Raw genomic sequence first — 22,608 nt, 5'->3', positions numbered from 1 at the left:
GTACTCTTTTCTTTTGCGAATACAGACTAATACGGCTGCTACTCTGAAACCTCTAAAAAGTGTTACCTATAACGGGAAGGAGAAAAAGAAGGGGGGGGGGAGGAGGAGAGAGAGAGAATCTGAGATCCTTACTGATTCTTTCAAAATCAGTAAGATGCTTTAGATACTGCAATGAGGCCTAGACATATACATAGGGTACAATCCTCAGTGGAAATAAATAAGCCTGGCTCTGGTGAAGTTAATGGAGTGATGTCAATTTACATCAGTTGAGGATCTGCCCTTAGATTTCATTCCTTTGTTTGCTTTCCATGGTGTGCAAAAAAACCCCAGGACAATTAATGCCCTAATAAAATGTCTCCCTCCTAAGTGAATTTCAAAACGTGCAGAAATCAGCAACCATAACATGGGAAAATATTGTCAACAAATTAGTTTGCTCATTGCCAAATAAGATTTGCAAACTCACTTGATAAAGAGATACTGTCTATGTATGGAGCTGGCAAGATAGGGGACAAAAATTGTGTGTGAATAATTTTTTTAACCAATTGTTAGAAAAAAATTAGCTTAAATAAAGCTTGCAGGCCCCATATCCCTTAGTTCACTTGAGTGATGTGACAGTAAGTGGGGAGAGGAAAGTGTGTGACTCCAACTCAGGCGGTAAGGATGGTTGGTGCTGGCAGCCATCCAGAGCTGTGCTTGTGTGTGTGAGGGTAGGTCATGTGCCAAAGTTTTCTGGATCTGGGTCAAATACGGTCTTAATCTCTGTGTTTGCCTGTGTACATATATGTGCATATAAGTGTGTTACTGATGCTTTTCCAGATTAAACTAAAATGGATTTTGGGGAGCTTTAGATAATAAAGCAACCAAGAAAACCATCAGAGTGAATAAATCTACAGTGCACACTTGCACTAAAATAGTTGCTTGCTTTTGTAAAATATAGCTTGAATTGCATGAACCTTACATAAGAGGGTTACATTATAAAGAACTGTGTGGATTCAATATTTTTTTTCTTGCTACATTGAATTGGGATCACTGATGTCGCAATCCCTGTTCAGTATTAAGAGTTACACAAAGCACTCAGTTGTTCCAAGGAGGATATGAAGAGATTAGAGAGCCCAATATATCTCAGACTAACCTCTCTGTGCTGGACATTCACAGCAAGACAGGCACTTCTTATTCTTCCTACTGCTACTGGGAGCAGCTAGCTATCCTGACAAAAACATAACAATTGCAAGGATAGCTGAAGTCTAAGGTATGCATTTCTGTTTTATTAGTCACAACTTTATATGTTAAATTGTACCTTTCCCATTTGAAATTATGAATGCAGACAAAATGTATTAGAAATATTAAATCTCACTAGTCCGTTTGTTAGTAAATAATGAATTCTTAATTCTAGTAATTTTAACTGCGTTCTGCAATAGCAGTATTTTTGATCCTGTAAGATTTCCCAGCCATAGTAAGAAGAACTATTAAAAATGTTTTTACCAAATAACACACTGAAAATAATGTACCATTAGCAAGAGCTTATTCCTTGAAAACATAAACTATGATAGGAAGAGTATCAGACAACTAATATGTGGCAATAGAGATTATAAGTATTTTGGATCCTTTTCTTTTCCGTAACAATATCTAATTCACTAAAGTAAGCATAAGTGGATGTACTATATATTCTCTCTTTATAGATGGTGGCTTATAAACTAAGTTAATAATAATAACAACAATAAATAATTAATAATAGGTAATAGTAATTCATAATTAAACATTTCACTTATTCAGCATTTTTAATTAGTGCCTGTTCAAAACACGAGTGAATAAATACATGGATAACCTCATCTGCCTAGTACCCAAAGACAAGCAAATGAGTAGCTAGAATTCAAGGAATTTAACTGCATGATGAGTTTCTGGGATCATTTCAAATTTAAGTGGCGAGTTGGAGAGCAGCAGACCTACGTGGGTACCCACAAGTACATAGTAATGACATACAGTTTTGCACTATGAAGAGATTAGTTCAGGGTATCTTTGCTATGTGTAGAAACAATGCATTCTGGTTAAGGGAAACCAGAGTGCAAGTGTGATTTTTGGGTGCCCAACCTGAGACCCCTGAAATGGGCCTGATTTTGAGACAGTGCTGAGCTCCCACTTTCTGAAAATCTGGCCCTGTAAGCACCCAAAGCACCCAAAAACTACTAAATACTTTTCAAAATCTCATCACCATTGTCAGGAGAGGTGGTAATACAAATGTGTTGCTGAGCCTGTAAGTGTTGTGCGATGCACTATGCAAGTGGCTCAGTGAAGGACAACATCTCAGTAGGCAGATCAGCAAGCAGCACAATTTTACAGTGCCAATATGGCGCAGCTGGGAAAGATCATAAAATCTTTTTTAAAAGATGCTGTTAAAAAATAACCAAGTGAGCTGTTGTGTACAGCACTGTGAGGCGTGGGAAGTACAGCATGTGTCATTGCTAGAAGTTATTTATTAAACTGATGTAAAACCATTGCTGGAGACTTCAAAAATGTCTAGTAAATAAGCACTTCATTTAGCCGCAGGTGTGTCAATTAAGTAATGAGGTTCTTCTACAAACTAAAAATTGGTCAGAGTTCATAACCTACCCCCACGCTTCAAATCTTAAGCTACTTACAATATTTCATTCAATTATTTTCTCAGGGGAAGATTTTCTAAGGCACAAATGGGATGTACGCACCCAACTCCCATTCACTTTGCATCCCACTAGAATCTCTGGGGTAGCTATTAAAGTCAGACATTTTTAAATCAGCATGTCTGGATAACTAGCATCCAAGAGTTTTAAAAAGTTGGCTGAGGAGCTCAATGAACTTTTAATGTTGATTTTCAATACACCTTGGAGTGCTAGCAAAGTTCCAGAAAAGTGGAAGAAAGCTAATGTTGTGCCACTTTTTTCAAAAGGGTAAACAAAATGATCTGGATAACTGTAGGCCTGTCAATCTGACATTGATTCCTGGCAAGATAATGAAGTGACTGGTAGGGGACTTGATTCATAAAGAACTAAAACAGGGTAAATATAATTAATGAATCAACACACAGTAACTCCTCACTTAAAGTTGTCCCCGTTAACGTTGTTTCATTGTTACGTTGCTGATCAATTAGGGAACATGCTCGTTTAAAGTTGTGCAATGCTCCCTTATAATGTCATTTGGCAGCCACCTGCTTTGTCCACTGCTTGCAGGAAGAGCAGCCCGTTGCAGCGAGCTTGTGGGGGCTTGGAACCAGGGTGGACTGGCAGCCCCCCCATCAGCTCCCATCTCCCCCAAGTTCCCTGTGCAGCAGCCACCCAGCAGGCTATCAATTGGAGGCAGTTCAGCCGTTCCTTTCCCCCACTGCCATGTGCTGCTCCTGCCCTCTGCCTTGAAGCTGTTCTCCAGAGCCTCCTACTTGCTGGGGGGGAGGAGAGGGGAGCTAATGTCAGGGTGTCCCCCTCCCCCCTGCTCCTACACCCCGCTTACGCCATCTCCATAGAGCGGGGAAGGGGGGGAAACACATGACAGGGCTCAGGATGGAGGGAGCTTCCAGGCAGCAGCTGCAGTCTCAGCTTGCTGATTAACTTAAGGAAGTAGTGTACTTAAGAGTGGTGTCTGTGTACTTAAAGGGGAAATGTGCTTCACTCTCTCTCACACACAGTGTGTGTGTCTCTGTCTCTGTCTGCCATGCTATCTTCCTCTCCCTCCATTCATGCTGCCTTGTAGAGTGTGAGGCTACATTAACAGCAATGAGTTAACCCTTGAGGGCTCAGCCAACTGCTAGTTCATCATTTAGCAGTAAGGCATTCCCTGGGAAATATCCCACCCTCTGACTTCACCATCTCAATCAAGCTTCACAATTATCATCGCTGTGTACACTATTAAATTGTTTGTTTAAAACTTATACTGAGTGTGTGTGTGTGTGTGTGTGTGTGTGTGTAGGGGAGGTTAGGTTCCAGGGAAATTTCTGACCAAAAAAAAAATTCCTGAAACCTAACTCCCCTATTTACATTAATTCTTATGGGGAAATTGGATTTGCTTAACATCATTTTGCTTAAAGTCGCATTTTTCAGGAACATAACTACAATGTTAAGTGAGGAGTTACTGTAGTTTTATGGAAAATAGATCTGGTCAAACAAGCTTTATATATATATTTTTTATGATTTTACAAAGTTGGTTGATAATTGTAATTGTGCTAATATACTTTGACTTTTGTAAGGCGTTTGACTTGATACTGCATGATACATTGATTAAAATAACTAAAACAATGTAAAATTAACACGGCACACATTAAATGGATTAAAAACTGGCTAACTGATAGGTCTCAAATGTATTTGTAAATGGGGAATTGTCATCGAGCGCATGTTTTTCCAATGAGGTATTTTGTTCTTGGCCGTATGCTATTTAACATTTTTATTAATGACCTGAAAGAAAAAAACAAAATCATTGCTGATCAAGTTTGCAGATGATGCAAAAACTGGGGGGAGGTAAATAATGAAGAGGACAGGTCACTGATTCAGGGCAATCGAGATTGCTTGGTAAACTGGGCACCAGCAATCAATATGCATTTTAATATTGCTAAATGTAACAGTATACATCCAGAAACAATGAATGTAGGCCATGCTTACATGAGGGGGGGCTCTGTTCAGGGAAGCAGTGACTCTGAAAAAGATTTGGGGGTCATGGTGGATAGTCAGCTGAACATGCACTGCCAGTGTGACACTGTGGCCAAAGAGCTAATGTGATTTCTGGATGCATAAACAGGGGAATCTCAAGAAGGAGTAGAGAGGTTATTTTACTTTTGTGTTTGGCAAAGAGGTGAACACTCCTGAAATACTGTGTCCAGTTCTGGAGCCCACTATTCAAAAACAATATTGATAAATTGGAGAGGATTCAGAGAAGAACCACAAGAATCATTAAAGAATTTGACAACATGCCTTATATGCCTCAAGGAGTTCAATCTATTTATCTTAACAAAGAGAAGGTTAAGTGGTGACTTGTTTTCAGTCTATAAGTATCTACATGGAGAACAAATGTTTAATAGCAGGATCTTCAATCCCGAGGATCCAATGGGTGGAAGCTGAAGCTAGAAAATACAGAGTGGAAATAAGGTGTAGATTTTTAACAGTGAGGGTAATTAGCAATTAACCAAGCTTTGTGGTGGATTCTCCATCACTGACAATATTTAAATCAAGACTGGATGTTTTTCTAAATGATATGCTATAGGAATTATTTGGGGAAAGTTCTATGATTTTTGTTATACAAGAAGTCAGACTAGATGGTCACAATGGTCCCATCTGACCTTGAAATCTATAAAATTATGAAATGACCTAGAATAGCGGTTCCCAAACTTGTTCCGCTGCTTGTGCAGGGAAAGCCCCTGGCGGGCCGGGCCGGTATGTTTACCTGCCGCGTCTGCAGGTTCAGCCAATCGTGGCTCCCAGTGGCCACGGTTCGCTGCTCCAGGACAATGGGAGCTGCTGGAAGAGCTGGCCAGTACGTCCCTAGGCCCATGCTGCTTCCAGCAGCTCCCACTGGCCTGGAGCAGCGAACTTAAATGGAATGGACTGCACATAACAGTGGCTTGGCCAATTGAGGAGGAGGGAATATAATGTTGTGTTTAGTGTAGAAATGGGGGCCTGAGCCAAAATCTTGTATCCAAACAGCCCATAAGTTTGCATCCAGAATTGGACGTTCAGATCTGTCACTAGCTAAGAGCTTTGCAAAAAAATGTTCTGTTAAAAACTTTCTGAATGATTTGGACCAAGTTTAACTAAGGCTACATCTATACTACACACAGTTGATGGCGGCATATAGGGTAATGTAGCTACACGCCACAATGAAAAGCAGGTTGCATCCACACTGCGGTGAGTAGCTGTGTGTGTCAGTGAAAGGCTGGGCAGCATGGATCAGCATTCACGTTGCACTCCCTGTCAATACCCAGGGAGTATTTCCCAAACTGGGGAAACTAATGATCCAAACAGCAGCCCAAATTTGATGATGAATCCTGGTCACGCGCCACCTGATGGACGTTGTGCATATGCGAAGAAGAAGTGAGAGGCTCTGGCAGAGGGGTGGCAGCAGGGAAAGGTTTCATCAGCTCCCTGTTGCTGAAGCCTTTCACTCCAATGAGGAAAGCTCTGGAACCGGGGGAGGGAGGCAGCTGGAGCCATTCCCTGCTGCCGGAGTCCTCCAAAGGCGCCAGCAGAGGTGAGGCAGTGAGATGTTACACAGATAAAAATAGCACCCTACATGGCCTGGGAGAGCAGAGAGCTGCGTAGAATACGTGCATGAGTACGTACCCATACCCTTCTGGTGTGTCTTTATTCTACTCGTATAAGCCTACTATTTATACCCATGCTGAGGGACTATGCAAGTATGTACGCTACTGTCATAAATATAAAGGGAAGGGTAAACCCCTTTGAAATCCCTCCTGGCCAGGGGAAAGCTCCTCTCACCTGTAAAGGGTTAAGAAGCTAAAGGTAACCTCGCTGGCACCTGACCAAAATGACCAATGAGGAGACAAGATACTTTCAAAAGCTGGGAGGAGGGAGAGAAACAAAGGGTCTGTGTGTCTGTCTTTAGTCTGTCTTTGTCGGGGATAGACCAGAAATGGAGTCTTAGAACTTTTAGTAAGTAATCTAGCTAGGTATGTGTTAGATTATGATTTCTTTAAATGGCTGAGAAAAGAATTGTGCTGAATAGAATAACTATTTCTGTCTGTGTATCTTTTTTGTAACTTAAGGTTTTGCCTAGAGGGGTTCTCTATGTTTTTGAATCTAATTACCCTGTAAGATATCTACCATCCTGATTTTACAGGGGGGATTTCTTCATTTCTATTTACTTCTATTTTTATTAAAAGTCTTCTTGTAAGAAACTGAATGCTTTTTCATTGTTCTCAGATCCAAGGGTTTGGGTCTGTGGTCACCTATGCAAATTGGTGAGGCTTTTTATCCAACATTTCCCAGGAAAGGGGGGGTGCAAGTGTTGGGAGGATTGTTCATTGTTCTTAAGATCCAAGGGTCTGGGTCTGTAGTCACCTAGGCAAATTGGTGAGGCTTTTTACTAAACCTTGTCCTTGAAGTGGGGTGCAAGGTTTTGGGAAGTATTTTGGGGGGAAGGACGCGTCCAAACAGCTCTTCTCCAGTAACCAGTATTAGTTTGGTGGTGGTAGCGGTCAGTCCAAGGACAACGGGTGGAATATTTTGTACCTTGGGGAAGTTTTGACCTAAGCTGGTAAAGATAAGCTTAGGAGGTTTTTCATGCAGGTCCCCACATCTGTACCCTAGAGTTCAGAGTGGGGGAGGAACCTTGACAGCTACACGCAACTGAAAGGAGCATGCACTGTAGATGTACCTAAAGGCCAACTGATGTTGGTGCTCTTTTCAGGTGGACTGGCCATGTTTCAAGTGAATTTGGCTCAGCACATTGTTTTGATGGGACCGCCTGTGAAAACTGTTGGTTTCACATGGCTTCCACTAAAAAACAGGCAACTCCTGGATGAGTTTTTGTGTTCAAACTCTAAAACTTAAAGTAAAAGATCAGAGGCATGTGAACCTATATAACCCTAACTGTAATTATGGATTACACCAACCCCCAATGCAGAGAAACCTCTCAGTTTTGTACAGTCCTGTTATGTTCCCTACCAGGATCTCCAAATAAGCTTGAAGGAAGCTTTTCGGCAGAAATACTGTCACGTTGTCTTACCCTATTTTTCTGTAATAATTAATATAATATGTAATGTAAATAAAAAGTGTTGCTAAAATAGCACTTAAAATCCCAACCAGGACTGGGACCCCATTGTGCATTGATCTCTGCCAAACCTAAGTAGAAAAGACAGACAAAGGGTGGGAGGAAGAAAAAATATCCCCATTGTTCAAATGGGAAAATGGAACACAGAGACATCTAGGATCAAATTTCCTAGAAGAGCTTAGCATCCACAGTGGAGGTAAGATTTTTAAGATCACTACTCACATTTAGTGACCTAAATATGTGACCAGATTTTCAAGAGTGCTCAGCAGTCCCCATTTTCTTGCTTATGGCCAGTTTTTTAAAAGTGCTCCCCATCACCCCACATACTGAACACTTCCCAAACTCTTGCCATTTATTCGAAGGGACCTGGGCACTCTTGAACATCTGGCCCTGATAGAGGGGACTGAGCTCTTTTGAAAATCCAGCTATAACACACAGATCTCCTGAATGCCAATTCTGTGCTGTAACCACAAGACCCATCTTCCTGTTTCCTCTATTTACATTATACACTCATACTATATATATTCTCATCGAGGATATTTCATGTTTTCATTTATCTGTAAAGCCCCTAATACATTCTGGACACTGAGGTGGATTTCAAAAGCACCCAATGGGGAAATAGGAGGGTTGAAAATCCTACCATGTAAGGAATAATAACCATCCTTAGAGACACATCCTTAGGTCCTCGATTTTTTTCTACTGAGGCAAACTCCTATTGATTTAGGTGAAACAAAGGGCATCAAGGTTTGGCCTGTTTGTTTTGTTGTGATCTGTCAGATCTGGCACTCTGAAATATTAACAGACAGTCCAGCCTTCCCCCAGCTTCTTCCTAAGTGATTGCAGTTGTTGCTGTTTTGCAGTGATTTCAACTGTGAGTGCTTAGCAGAGAAGCAAATCAGCAGAGAGCACTCGGTGATGATGTCAGCAGCAGGCTCTGGATAGTACCCAGTGGAGACAATTGGATAAGCTCAAGCAATAGGAGCAAAGCAGGGAGATACTACATACAGTATTTTCATTGACAGAGGCTCAGAATGGATGTTGGAAGATGCGGGATTTTGCATCCTGAGTGGAAGAATAGGAAAAGATCATTATTAGTGTATTAAATCCATTGACCACAAATAAGCATATGACTCCTCCAATAAGGGTGTCCATACTGTGAGCAAAAAGAAAAGGAGTACTTGTGGCACCTTAGAGACTAACCAATTTATTTGAGCATAAGCTTTCGTGAGCTACAGCTCACTTCATCGGATGCATACTGTGGAAAGTTTAGACGATCTTATTATATACACACACTGTGGAAAGTTTAGAAGATCTTATTATATACACACACTGTGAAAAGTTTAGAAGATCTTATTATATACACACAAAGTATATTTTGTGTGTATATAATAAGATCTTCTAAACTTTCCACAGTATGCATCCGATGAAGTGAGCTGTAGCTCACGAAAGCTTATGCTCAAATAAATTGGTTAGTCTCTAAGGTGCCACAAGTACTCCTTTTCTTTTTGCGAATGTAGACTAACACGGCTGTTACTCTGAAACCTGTCATACTGTGAGCAGGTACAATGTTGCTGCTATGTTGTCGGCCGCTGACAGGCCATTGTGATTGGATTGTTGGAAATTGGATTTACATAGCTGCTCTGGCTGTGCAAAACAATGAGTTAGCTAAAAATAAAACATAGGGTGCAGTGATGTGAATAGTGTTGTGGTAGGTTCTCTGCTCCCGAGTATTTTTGTCCGGTCCTCATGTCACTGGATCTGGCCACAGAAAACAGTCTCTGCTCACTTTTTGAATTTATATTAAAACTGGCATAGATATCTCAAGGTCTTACTCTTACTGTGCTAACTTTTCAAGCCATTTTGCCTAAATTGAGGTAGAATAGAACTTTGCAGGAACCTCCAGACAGAGGAGCAATGGCTTAGCATCCCTTTAGCTTCTCAACCTGTACTCACAAAGAGATAGAACATGTATATTATACACAGCCCTGAGTAAAGGATGATACATAGCTGTTTTGCCCCAGTTATTTTATACTGGGGATCTGTAATTTACTTCAGCCCTCTAGAGGTTGCAACTTACTCCCATCACATGGCTAGCCAGTGTGTAGGAGGTAACCATAGCTCACTCTGCTTATGGAGGACACACTTTGTTTATCCCCTATGTTCACCTGGAGCTGAGATCTGAGTATCCTTAACACAGAACTAGTACCCATGGGAGGAATTCTAACTCCCACAAACTCCCCTATGAGCCTGTTTTAGAGCAAGCAATAATTTAGCTCAAAATATGTGCGTATATTCATTTGTAGTGCCAAGCAAGTGTGTCCCTGTGGTTTGGGCATTTGCCAAGTACTTTGCCAAGGACTTGGATACATAAGTGACCTATCTATGTATGCACATACAAGCCTCTGGTTTATAAGTATATGAGGTGCTTCAACATATTTTATAGCTACAGTTTATGTGGCAGGTTTGAAAATGTCTCCTTCTAAGGTGTCACATATCATTTTTCCAGATGATGGAATCAGCGTTATTTTATTTCATCCATTAAAAATTACATCAGTTCATAATATTGGATGGACTCTGTTCAGTATCCTTTGGTTAAATAGGTTTTGACGTTTTCCCAGTTATGTTAAAACTAATATGTTTGATACAGCATTCTCCATTTTATTTTGTGTGGTTCAGTGAATTGTTCATAAAACAGGGAGGCAGTCCTATTTCCTGATGTGCCATTGAGACACTTGGAATACTTGGGCAATTGACTTAACCTCCCTGTTTCTTATTTTCCCAATTTGGAAAAACTGGGACAATAAAACAAACCCACTTTTGAAAAGCACTTTGATCCGTGTCTGGAAAATACTCCAGCATGTTAGTCCCAAGAACTATTTTGCAACGTGCTATAAGAAACAACTCAGATGGACACAGATTTCTTAGCTTCACCTTTCAGACTCCAGATTCTCTGCATGGGTGGTGACCATCAACTTTTTAGCTTGTCCTGGATGCAACTGCCAGCTGAAAAAAGCACCATCGTGTGAATAGCTTACTGACTTACTGAGATGTGGAACTAATGTCTGTTTGGATCAATGTGAACATTTGGATTATCCCAGGGAAATGAAGCATACTCTTTACAGCAATGACAGGTAAGTGTTTTTATTTCACTACTCATGGATTCAGTCTTGCAGATTGGCCTGAGTGACAACTGCTTAATTGTATCCTATGTTAAATAACACAGCATATAGTAATTGTAGTGTAAATGATACTTTAAAGCCTTCCTTTTTTTCTTGTTCCTCCAGGTTCAGAAGTTCCACGCTAACATAGGTAAGCATGCAAGTCATTGTTTCTTTAGAAGCAGTCAAAATGTTGAAATCTGTAGTCTTTCTCTTTCTAAACTTTTCCATGCCATCTTTCCACATCTCTACACAGATAACTCAAAAAAGTTCTCTTTAGTAAGAGCTTACAGCATGCACAAATCAAGGGCTCAGTCCTGAAGCCATTACAAGCCTGTCACTCCTGTAGAGATGAATGGGAATTTTGCCTGAATACAAACTGTAGTATCAGGTCCTAAAACATTCCCTTTTCCTTTTCTATCTAAATATACTTCACAAGCTTATAACACAAGCCACAATCCCATCACCAGTTCTGTATTCAGTAAAGCATTTACCAAACATTACATATTTTCATTTTTTTATCCCTCATTTATTCAATGCTCCTCATTTTTGTGACATCCCTTAATTTATTTTCCCAGCTATGTAGAAGAGTGGGCTTATATGCTATTTTAAAAAAATATATAAGACAAATATGATTAACTCAGTTTTCTTTCTTCTTCTTCAGCCTTCCAGTCTGGCATTCTCACCGCCTTAACCTGCTTCCAAAGTGACCTGTCTGGCTTCATTGCTCCCAAGTTTTCAACTTCTACTTACCTAGATTCATTCCTCAAAAGTTTTGTTCTCGCAAGTTCATGGTTCTGCACTGTCTTTCCCATGGCACCTTAGTGGTTCTCTGGCTCTTCAACTCCCTGGCATTCTTTTGTGACTGCAAGTCTTCCCCTAAAAATCTTGCATATGGTAGCACGTATTGCTGATTTCTATTAAATGTGTCAATGACTTCTTTGAATCATAGCTTATAGTTATCCTAATAGTTATCTCTTGTGTACCCTCTGATTTTATGCTAACATAGGTTTCTGAAGTAAGTCAAAGGCTTCTGTTGGGAGTAAGGTGCCTTGATTCCATTGGTTTTGATCAGGTTCCTGGTCTAAATAGAAAATTCAGTGTTGGTATTTCATCCAGTCATTAATTGCAACCAGTTTGCACATTACATCTTCCTTCCACAATTCTGATTCTTCCTTTGTCACTTTGAGAATAGTATGCAACAGCAACAAAACAGAAGATAACAGTTCTGAGAAACAAAATATATGTAGGCAACATGGCTTAGGACATGGAACAGAAGCCAGAAGTTCCTGAGTTTTCATCTAGACACTCAGACTTACTGAGTGGTGTTGCCGGCACAGAGTGCCCGAGGCAAGCAACAGCTGGGTTCGTTGCCTGGTGTGCATCGCGCCAGTGACCACAACAGGGTGGAGAAGCAGAGAGATTTATTTGAAGCTTCAAATAGGGTGCAGGGAGACTGAGCTGTCTCAAATCCTGCAGCAGCGCATGCAGATTCCAGTATACATTTTATACCTTCTCCTACTTCACTACACAAGCTTATGCAACCAATTACCTGTTGCCCCGTACAATACTGTAGCCAATCAGCTAAAGCAGCCAGTTGTGTTTTTCCTCAGTAGCATTGCCTGAGCCTTGCCTTATTTGGGTCTATTTGTCACTGGTTTTTGCTAAACATTTCTGCCTTATCTATACGTTTCCCAGGCCGAAGCTGGCCTTGGCTGGCGAGCCGTGTGCAAACCTGTCTGTTTATGTGCTAGCTTCCTCATAGTTGTGCAGGGTCACAGAAAGTTCAAGGAGCAGAGGGGCTTCAGTTTGTCTGGGCCTAGAGCAAGAGGGCTTCTTCGACACTCGTGGTCTTCCACCCTCCCGAGTTACCTAGAGTAGTGCCCAGCGTCACCAACAGTGGCATTGGGACAGTCACTTAATTTTTTTGTCACAGTTTCTGTATCTGCAAAATGGGCATAGAAATACTGATAAAGCTTTTGTGAATTTTAATTGGTATTTGTACAGCATTTTGAAGATACAAATAATATGAGTGCTATGTATGAAGTATTTTGGGTACGTTTTTTCTGCTTCTTCTTCCTTTAACTTAGCCTTCACTTCTGTTGCCTAGCACAGCCTCCAGGAGTCCAACTGATTAATATACTGGCTTTTCTTCTCCTTTGCTTTTTATTTTTGCATATAGCCAGGCATATTACCAAGCCTCAGGAATGTTTTTCTCTCCACCACATGCCCTGGTTCTGCTGTGCTCTCCCTTTGCTCCTTCCTCCCTTTTTTGTGATAATCTTAATGTTACCCCTTCCCACTCCATCAAGCATTTATGCTATTGTTTTTACTTAAAATTAGTAGGGTACTTTTATATTAACTAGGCCTCTGGAATGTCCCGATGTTACTAATAAGTAAATTAATTTTGAATGTCAGTGTTGGCACTCAGGGTACAATCTTTATTCATAACTACTCTTTAGATAGCACCTTGGAGCTGGCAACTTGTTTTTATATTTCTGCCTTTAAATTGCCATGCTCACTTATAGAACCATATCAACAAATAAATAATAGTAATAAAGTCTATTTAAATCCTAGTTTTTCTGTTGACGGGTAAAGGTGCCAATTAGCATTCAACCATAATGGAGTTTTTCAGGATGTGGCTATGTGTCCAGCAGGGGCTCAATCAAACACTCATTCATGTCAGTGACAAGGCCCCTTTTGCCTTTGACAAGAATGGTATTTAGCCGAGGACCGCCCACTTGTTTCATACCAGTCACTGAATAACAATGATGGAAATGATAATTTTTGATAAAAAAGCTGATTCATTTAATAGCTGTTATGTATTTGCAACAACAGAATACTGTCCCTCATTATCTTGTGATATTGTCAATAAGAGCAAAACCAGTGAGTTAGTGTCACTTTCAGATAGCATAAGAAGCTGTTAGAGCAAAAAAGATGTGTGGAAATTATGGGGCAAAGTGTAGGGGAAAGACATACCATGGGACTTCTAGGACAGATTTCTGTTGATTTATGGTTCATAAGGAAAGGAAAGTCAGGGAAGGCACATAAGACCTGCTACTGGTACCACCATGTAACGCAGTACAATCTGCCACAGGTTGAGTGCTAGGCAGCTAAACCAGGAACCCCACCATGTAGAATGAGTGGGATATATGCCAGATACCCATAGGATTGAAAAAAATAATATCCATAAAGGAATAACTCCATCTGGCACTGCTGCCTTGCAGCTAATTCTTGGGTAGACAAAGGCTAGGGGAGAAAACACTGAATTAAACTTGTGGTGGAGAAAATGTTATGTGGTTGGCATAGCAACTCAGCTTTGCCCTCCTGTATCTCCTGCAGCTGTTCTGGCTTCTGAACATGTTGGTCTCCAAGCCCTAGGGCCTAGTCAGTACTGCCAAGAGGGTGGGCTTTGGTCCTGAGGCAAGCCTCTTTATCTTTTTTCTGTCTAGGTGTACACACTGAACATTCAGGTACAGTGGTTGCCCTCTTCAAACTTGCTTGTTGGAAAGGATGGACAATGTGCACTGGTGGGTCAAATGATCTAGAGGAGATCAACCACCCTAGAAAGTCCACCATCATTGTTGAGAAGGGAGCTGACATTGATGTAGCCACTGTCTCTGAAACCAGTCCAACTGGTGTGGGCTCTTTCTATGAGGTGCATTACACCTTTCTCTGGAACTGGAAAAAGGAAACAAGACCACCGTGAACATCAGATGGTTTCCCAATCAAAAACTCACGAGTACACATGGTTAAATGTCCCATTGCAACATCAGAACATATTATATTACTAAGACTATCTACCACAGGAGACTTTGCTAACATCGCTATATACACCCCAACACATCGTTCTATCTCTGAAGAGAAGGTCTTTTTCAGCAACTCGGCAGTGTCAGTAGTAAGCTACCACTGCTACTGGAAGACGGCAAGCTAAAGTTGGCTCAGATTACAAGACCTAGCCACTATGCATTGGCCACCATGGAGAAGGAAAAATTAATGACAATGGGCAAAGATTACTGAAGTTCTGCACCCACCAAGGGCTGTGCATTACCAACACCTACTTCCAAGGCAGTCACTGCCACATGGTTTTGTGGAGACACTCAAGATCTGGCACCAGATTTAATTGTAACCTGTGGAAAACACCTACAGGATGTTCTCCATACTTGCTGTTTTCTCAGTGTAGACGTGACACAGACCATGTGCTTGTATGCTGCCAAATAAGACTTTCACTATGGAAATTCCATTGTACTTGTCAAGGTTCCTCCCCCACTCTGAACTCTAGGGTACAGATGTGGGGACCTGCATGAAAAACCTCCTAAGCTTATCTTTACCAGCTTAGGTCAAAACTTCCCCAAGGTACAAAATATTACACCCGTTGTCCTTGGACTGGCCGCTACCACCACCAAACTAATACTGGTTACTGGGGAAGAGCTGTTTGGACGCGTCCTTCCCCCCAAAATACTTCCCAAAACCTTGCACCCCACTTCCTGGACAAGGTTTGGTAAAAAGCCTCACCAATTTGCCTAGGTGACTACAGACCCAGACCCTTGGATCTTAAGAACAATGAACAATCCTCCCAACACTTGCACCCCCCCTTTCCTGGGAAATGTTGGATAAAAAGCCTCACCAATTTGCATAGGTGACCACAGACCCAAACCCTTGGATCTGAGAACAATGAAAAAGCATTCAGTGTTTTACAAGAAGACTTTTAATAAAAAATAGAAGTAAATAGAAATAAAGAAATCCCCCCTGTAAAATCAGGATGGTAGATATCTTACAGGGTAATTAGATTCAAAAACATAGAGAACCCCTCTAGGCAAAACCTTAAGTTACAAAAAAGATACACAGACAGAAATAGTTATTCTATTCAGCACAATTCTTTTCTCAGCCATTTAAAGAAAACATAATCTAATGCATACCTAGCTAGATTACTTACTAAAAGTTCTAAGACTCCATTCCTGTTCTGTCCCTGGCAAGAGCAGCATACAGACAGACACAGACCCTTTGTTTCTCTCCCTCCTCCCAGCTTTTGAAAGTATCTTGTCTCCTCATTGGTCATTTTGGTCAGGTGCCAGCGAGGTTATCTTTAGCTTCTTAACCCTTTACAGGTGAGAGGAGCTTTCCCCTGGCCAGGAGGGATTTCAAAGGGGTTTACCCTTCCCTTTATATTTATGACAGTACTAAACAAAGTTGTTGCCAACACATTAAAATTAACCACATAAAAGACCAAGGAGTGAAGGTCTCAAGTTGCAGTGGGGGAGGTTTTGGTTGGATATTAGGAAAAAAATGTTCACTAGGAGGGTGGTGAAGCACTGGTATGTGTTACAGAGGGAGGTGGTGGAATCTCCTTCCTTAGAGGTTTTTAAGGTCAGGCTTGACAAAGCCCTGGCTGGGATGATTTAGTTGGGAATTGGTCCTGCTTTGAGCAGGGGGTTGGACTAGATGACCTCCTGAGGTCCCTTCCAACCTTGATATTCTGTGATTCTAAGAAGAAGAACTTTTGAAGAAGACAATGATTATGGTACAAGGTGTGTTGGCTGCACCCGAAGTTTAATAGCTAGCATCACATTAAAAGTTGTGCACAAGTTCTGTTATCTAGGATCAGATGTATCAGATAACCTCTCTTATGATGAACTTAATTCTTGCATTGGAAAGGCAATTACCATAATTGACCAAGTGTGTGTGAGATAACAGAAAACTGATACTGAACACCAAGATATGGGTCTACCAGACATGTGTTTTGAACATGTTGATGTACAGTAGCAAGACCTGGACTATCTACAACAGGCATGAAAGAAGGCTAAATACCTTCAACACACATTGTCTCTGCCATATTCTAAATATCAGGTGGAAGACAAAGGCCCTGACACCAAAGTACTTGAGAAAGTGAAATTACCCAGTCTAATCTCTATTCTCAGACACAAATGTCTCCACTGGGTTAGTCATCTGTACCAGATGGAAGATGGATACATTCCAAAGGCTCTTCCATACAGAGAACTTGTGGATGCTCTAAGACCACGGGGACAACCTTGGCTCAGGTTTAAGGACATTTGCAAAAAAGGACATGAAAACTTTCAACATCAACTCCGCAAGCTGGGAAGATATGGCGAACAATAGGTTGCAATGGAGGGCTGTGTGGCACAAAGGAGTCAAAGACCCTGAAGAGAGGTGGTTGAGAAAGAAGAAAGTGAAGAGTATGAAGAGGAAAGTACAGCAGGTGTCAGGCACGAGTAATGTTCTGGCTTCATCCTCTGGCCCTGCACTTGACTCCTGCATCATCCGTGGCAAGAACTATTGTTTGAGCATTGGACATTTTAGCCACTCGTGATGCTGCTTTATGACACACAGTAACTCAACTCCTAACACCCTAAAATGCCATAAGGGTGAGCAAGTCTAAATGCCCCAGTGCATCAAAATAAAGTAAAATAAACCCAGACTAATTCATCACGCAAAAGTGCCATGACAATATGGATCCAGCAGGTGGATTCAGCCAATTTTTAGCCCCTCCCCTCTAAATTCTTCAACATAAAGAGAGTAGCCCTGACATAACCCACTGCAACAGCTTCCAAAACAACACCAACAACAAAGTGGGGTGATATAGGGTCCAGGTGTTGAAGGTAGAATCATAGAATATCAGGGTTGGAAGGGACCTCAAGAGGTCATCTGGTCCAACCCCCTGCTCAAAAAAGGACCAATGCCCAATTTTTTGCCCCAGATTCCCTAAATGGCCCCCTCAAGGATTAAATTCACAACCCTGGGTTTAGCAGGCCAATGCTCAAACCACTGAGCTGAGCCTCCCCCTGCACTGCAGTAGGAGCTGTGATCCCTTTCTCAGCTGTGGAATTTGTAAGATGGGGCCAAAAATTTCGCAGAACCCAGAAGGGTGGATCTGGGATTTTTGAGCGGCTGCTTCTGCCCTCAAGGGCGCTGGAACAATTATTACAGTGGGCTGCTAAGAGCCATTGAACCAAACGGTAAACTCTGAGTGGGATGGAAACCTCTTCAAGCCAGGGGGTGTGGCCGCACCGCTAGTTCCGGCACGGGTATATCTCCGGGTCTGGGGATGTATTTGGAGCAGCTACACTTGGCTGCCTATGAATCAGGGTGGTTTGTGTGTGTGTGTGGGGGGGGGGAGCCCCACACTGTCTGGATCCCCGTGCCAGATGCAGCTTTTTTGCGGCACTTACGCCAGGTGATGAGTTGGGGGCGGGGGTCCCGTGTGTGTGTGTGGCTGGGTGTGGGTGTGTGGCTGGGGGGGGGGGGGGGGCGGCGCACTGGGACTCCGCGTCTCCTTTAACTGCCCGGGTAAGGCGGGGGCCGCCGCTGTGTGCGCGCGGAGGGGAGAGGAGGGGAGGGGAGGGGGGGGGGGGGGAGCCACCTGCACTCGGCACGGAGCATGCGCTCGGCGGGGAGGCGGCGGCGGCGGCAGAGCTAGGCTGGCATCGCCCGGGTGCCCGCTCGCGCTCTCTCGCCCCGGCAGCCGCAGCCAGCGCCCCGGAGCCATGCAGGCAGCGGCGCCCGCCGCCCAGGACTGACTGCCCCGCTCCCCACCGGGGCAGGGGCGAGCCCAGCCGGGGCCGGAGCCGCCCAGCCTGCGCCGAGGAGCGGCGAGAGCTCGCCTGTCGGGAGCCGAGCCCGCCAGCCATGGGCAACGAGGCGAGCCTGGAGGGGGGAGAAGCGCTGGCCGGGCTCCCCGCCGGGCCGGCGGCGGCCGGGGACGGCGGCGGGCAAGGGCTGGCAGCCGGCGTGGAGGCGGACCTGAGCCAGCTCAGCGAGGAGGAGAGGAGACAGATCGCCGCTGTCATGTCAAGGGCGCAGGGGCTGCCCAAAGGGAGCCTCCCCGGCACGGCCAGCGCGGAGCCGCCTCCCATGCAAAGGCACGCCGAGACCCCGCTCCCTCTTCCCGGCGGGGTGGGGGGCTGCTGCCGCGGCCGCAGCCCTGCGAGCCCGGTGCATTGCATCAGGAGCGGGCGGTGCATGGTGCAGGCGGGGAGTCGATGGGGAGGCAGCGTGGGTACGGACCCTGGGGTGGAGCCTCTGCTCCCCCCACTCCGAGGGTTTCTAATCATCAGGAATAAACCGCCTCACCCCACCCCCCTTCCTGGAGCAGACCCAGGGGCTGGTTAGCTTCGGTGGCAAGGGAGCCGGAGGTTTGCAGATAAGAACAATTGGGGGGGTTGGGGTATAAAGGCTTGGGATGCGCTCCCCCGAGCTAGCTTAGGAGCCAGGAGAGCTTTGCCCACACCGAGCAGTTCTGTAGCGGCTGCTACTGGACCGATGGAGTCTCACCGAATCTTCCTAAACTCTAGGGCATTATTATATTTGAAAGTCTTAATCTGCCTCTGCTAGTAACAATTGATTTATATAAATAGTCAAAGACCAAAGGCTCTCTATTTACGCCTATATAGTCCTCCCTTATGTCTTTTCTCATTTTTTTGTGTGGGGGACGGGGGAAAGACAAATAGGGAGCATGGACTGTATTGTCAAATAGTGATTCCGTGTCTTGTGTGGGCTTGACTTCACCTCTTCATGTATATCTAAAAGCTAAAACAATTTACTTCCTTATTCTCCCTCCTACCCCAAATCCGTTGCTTGCCCCAAAAGGGAATACTACTTATCTTTATGTGCTTGTAATTCAGTAGTAGTGTTAACTCACATTATGGTCAGGGAAGATAGAGGTTTCCCTTTCCCTTGTCCATGGTGCTGAAGTTGCCCTTTTCTCAGGACCACAATCCAGGTATAGCTAGTTTGGAGCCTACAATTTCAAGGGCTGGGTGTGTTGTTTGTCTTGAAGCAGGCTACAAAAAGGAACCTCCTTTGACTGCCTGTTCCACAGGTTCTTGTGGTGTACTGACCTCACGCCAGATAAATGCCAGGTCAGTTTATATAATATCAGGCTTGTATAAGTGAATGCTAAGAGAACACAAAAAAGGAGGATTGGACCAAATCCACCCTTAGAGGAACTCCACAGAGGTCAGTGGAATTACACCTGGGATGAATTTGTCTCCGATTTGCTTGAAACTGAGGTTTCATCCTATATCTCTTGCATGTTTGTTAAGAATGGACATAAAATGACAGTTTGTGTGGAATATAATTCTATAGCTAATTTAGGGCCTGCCCTGGCCCCCACTGAATCCAATGAGGACTCCTCCAGGGGTGCATAATCAAGCTCAAAATTCCCTTTTGTGTAGCAGTTTGGGATACCACAAAGACACACAGGTTTTAAAAGTTTATTGTTTTCAAGTTAACCTGCCAGTACAAAGGAAGATAAACATTCCCATTACATTGTTAGGGGTGGCTAAAATGATTTTACTTGGCCACATCTTTATATCTGCCGACAGTTGTTACCCTTAAATTATGTTCTGGGCTAACTGGAAACCCTTAGATGATTGTTATAGCTGTATAACTTAATTTCACTTTTCATTAAAATAAAACCTGTCTGTATTTGGTAAATTGGACATTTTAATAATCAGGTGTGCTTCACTATGCTGAGTAAAAAGATGATTTGTTAGGGTAGATGATAACATATCTCAGAGTTTTGTACTGGTGCTCATCACCACAGTATCTGCATGCCTATCTGTATTACCAAGTATCCATTCTTTGCTCCGTGGTTTTACTTGCTCTTTGCTGCTGTTGGGATTCTCTGACAAAGGTGGGAAGCCTGACTTTTGAGAGCCTAATGCAAAATCCATGAATTTCAATGGAAGTCCTTCAGTTGACTACTATGGTCTTTGGATCAGGCACACAATGACTTTGACTTAAGCAACTGACTAGTTTAGTGATGCTGAGATTCCTTAGCTTCAAACTTTTTTGGTCTTCCAGAGGCTGTTGCTTTGAAGAGTAATCCTATGTGAGCAAAGAAATTAGAGATGGGAAAGAGCTTTTAAGTCATCTAGTCCATCTATTTTCCAATGCAGGATTGTTCCCAACAATACATTCATAACCGGCTTATTCCAGTTTCATTTTGAAATGATTCAGGTGGTGATGCTGAAATTTAGGCTCAGTATCTGCACAGTATCACATTGCTATGGTGCCCTTACTGCACTGGTTTTTAGATTTTTGTTTTATACAAATGGAGTTTTGTTTTTAGTGTGCAGTGCTTGCCATACTAAGGACAACATATACCAACTGTTATACAGTGCATCTGAGATTCTGAGCTACCACCATTATTTCCTCTATAACAGGGAACTGATCTTCCGTATACCATTGTGTTACACATCTTGGCAACTACTGACTTTGTAATAGCACGCAATATAAGTAGTAGTATACAGGGTTTCCCCTTCACCTGCACAAAATACACCTGTAGTTATATGTATTTTTTGAGGCTTCATGCTTTCAAGTCACTGGAAATGCAGCAGCTAGTATAAGAGCAAGTAATGCATATTGTGACACTTTAACCATTTTATTATAAGCACTAAAACCATTTTTTTTTCCAAACCTGAGCACTTAAAATGAACCACCTAAATAAAATTGACTTGATTTTTCAGTGTTGAACAACTGTAGCACCGGTTAGCTTCAGTGGGAGATTCGGGTGCTCAGCACTTTTGAAGAAAATCAGACAACTTTTAGTTCGTAGTCTGCAAACTGTGACTGAATCACAATGAGCTATATCCTCAGCTAGTGGAAATCAGTTTAGCTCCATAGAATGTTAGTGGCACTATGCCAGTTTACACTAGCAGAGGATCTGTTCCGTATCATCAGAAAGGATTAGATGATCAAATCTCTTTCTAGCACAGCCACTTCATTTTTAGGTAAACTTAATTTTTATGTATGTGATTAAATAGTTTAGCAACCGCCTGTCACTGGCAAAAAAAATTGCTGTTGTATTTTGAGAGTATATGCTGTGAAAGTAGCCCAGCCTGAGAACCATGCTTCCTAAGTATTGCATTTATTCTTCCAGAATAAATACAGTCTTTTGTCAGTAGCATGATTATACTGACTCTAAGAAAGTCAACGCCGCCCAGCAGGAAACATGTTTTTGTATACATATATTTTCTGTAAATATGAAGGATTATTTAATGAGTGTTCATTGTTAATTTATTTTTGGCTTCAAAATAATTAATTTTAATTGATGGTATAAATAGTTTGGTTTAATTTTATCATGAAGGTTTTCAGGCTATTAAAGACCTGATCCAAAGCCTGCTGATATCAATAGTAAAACTCCAATTGATTTCCATGGGTTTTGGATCAGGCCCTAATAATTACATAACTGAAACTGAGTGCTTTGTTGAATCACGGCCTAAACGAGGAAGAGAAACAAAAGAATCAGGGCATTGGGGAGTGAAGAAAGTTTTGATTTGGGCCTGAGAATTCAAAAACGGCCTCCCTTTAAAAATTATGGAGTTCCTCTCCCCATTTAAAAATGTTTGGCAACAGGAAATTCCCTACCAGACAAAAATGAAAATTAAGTTCTGAGATTTACAGAAGTATCAACAACTATAAAGGCAATATGTGACTACAATAACTGATTGTTCTTAAAACTCAGTTCTTACATGGGTGTAGAAAATATTAGAAAAACTGTGCTCCCACACTCATGTGCCCAAAACTAAAAGGCCTAAATCCAGGTTTATTATTACAGAGGTAAAAGTCTTCAATAAATTTGTCCTCTGAAGTCATTTTCTTCCACAGTTTAGGTACAGTCTGTTTCCTTCATATAGAAGCATTCATTTATGGAGAATTGCAAAACAAATCTGGTCTGCACAGTAAA

At 42.5% G+C, this 22,608-nt stretch overlaps 1 protein-coding gene across 8 annotated transcripts in view; it reads left to right on the top strand.

The window, feature by feature from the left end:
- The first annotated feature begins 18,043 nt into the window (after positions 1-18,043).
- Positions 18,044-22,608, top strand: part of PCLO (piccolo presynaptic cytomatrix protein) — a 514,363-nt gene continuing 509,798 nt past the window's right edge. For 7 of the 8 annotated variants that reach the window (XM_073328637.1, XM_073328638.1, XM_073328636.1 and 4 more), the window contains exon 1: positions 18,319-18,778. In XM_073328637.1, the coding sequence (XP_073184738.1) occupies positions 18,546-18,778 (233 nt within the window). In that variant the 5' untranslated portion in view covers positions 18,319-18,545. Of the gene's footprint in view, positions 18,094-18,318; positions 18,779-22,608 lie in introns of those variants that run through there. The other variant, XM_073328639.1, reaches the window with a different exon arrangement.

This window comes from Lepidochelys kempii, chromosome 1 (genome assembly GCF_965140265.1).
Source record: "Lepidochelys kempii isolate rLepKem1 chromosome 1, rLepKem1.hap2, whole genome shotgun sequence".
In the NCBI taxonomy this organism is placed as follows: Eukaryota; Metazoa; Chordata; order Testudines; family Cheloniidae; genus Lepidochelys; species Lepidochelys kempii.
The sequence above is the reverse complement of the archived record's forward strand: the minus strand, read 5'-3'. Positions and strand labels throughout refer to the sequence as shown.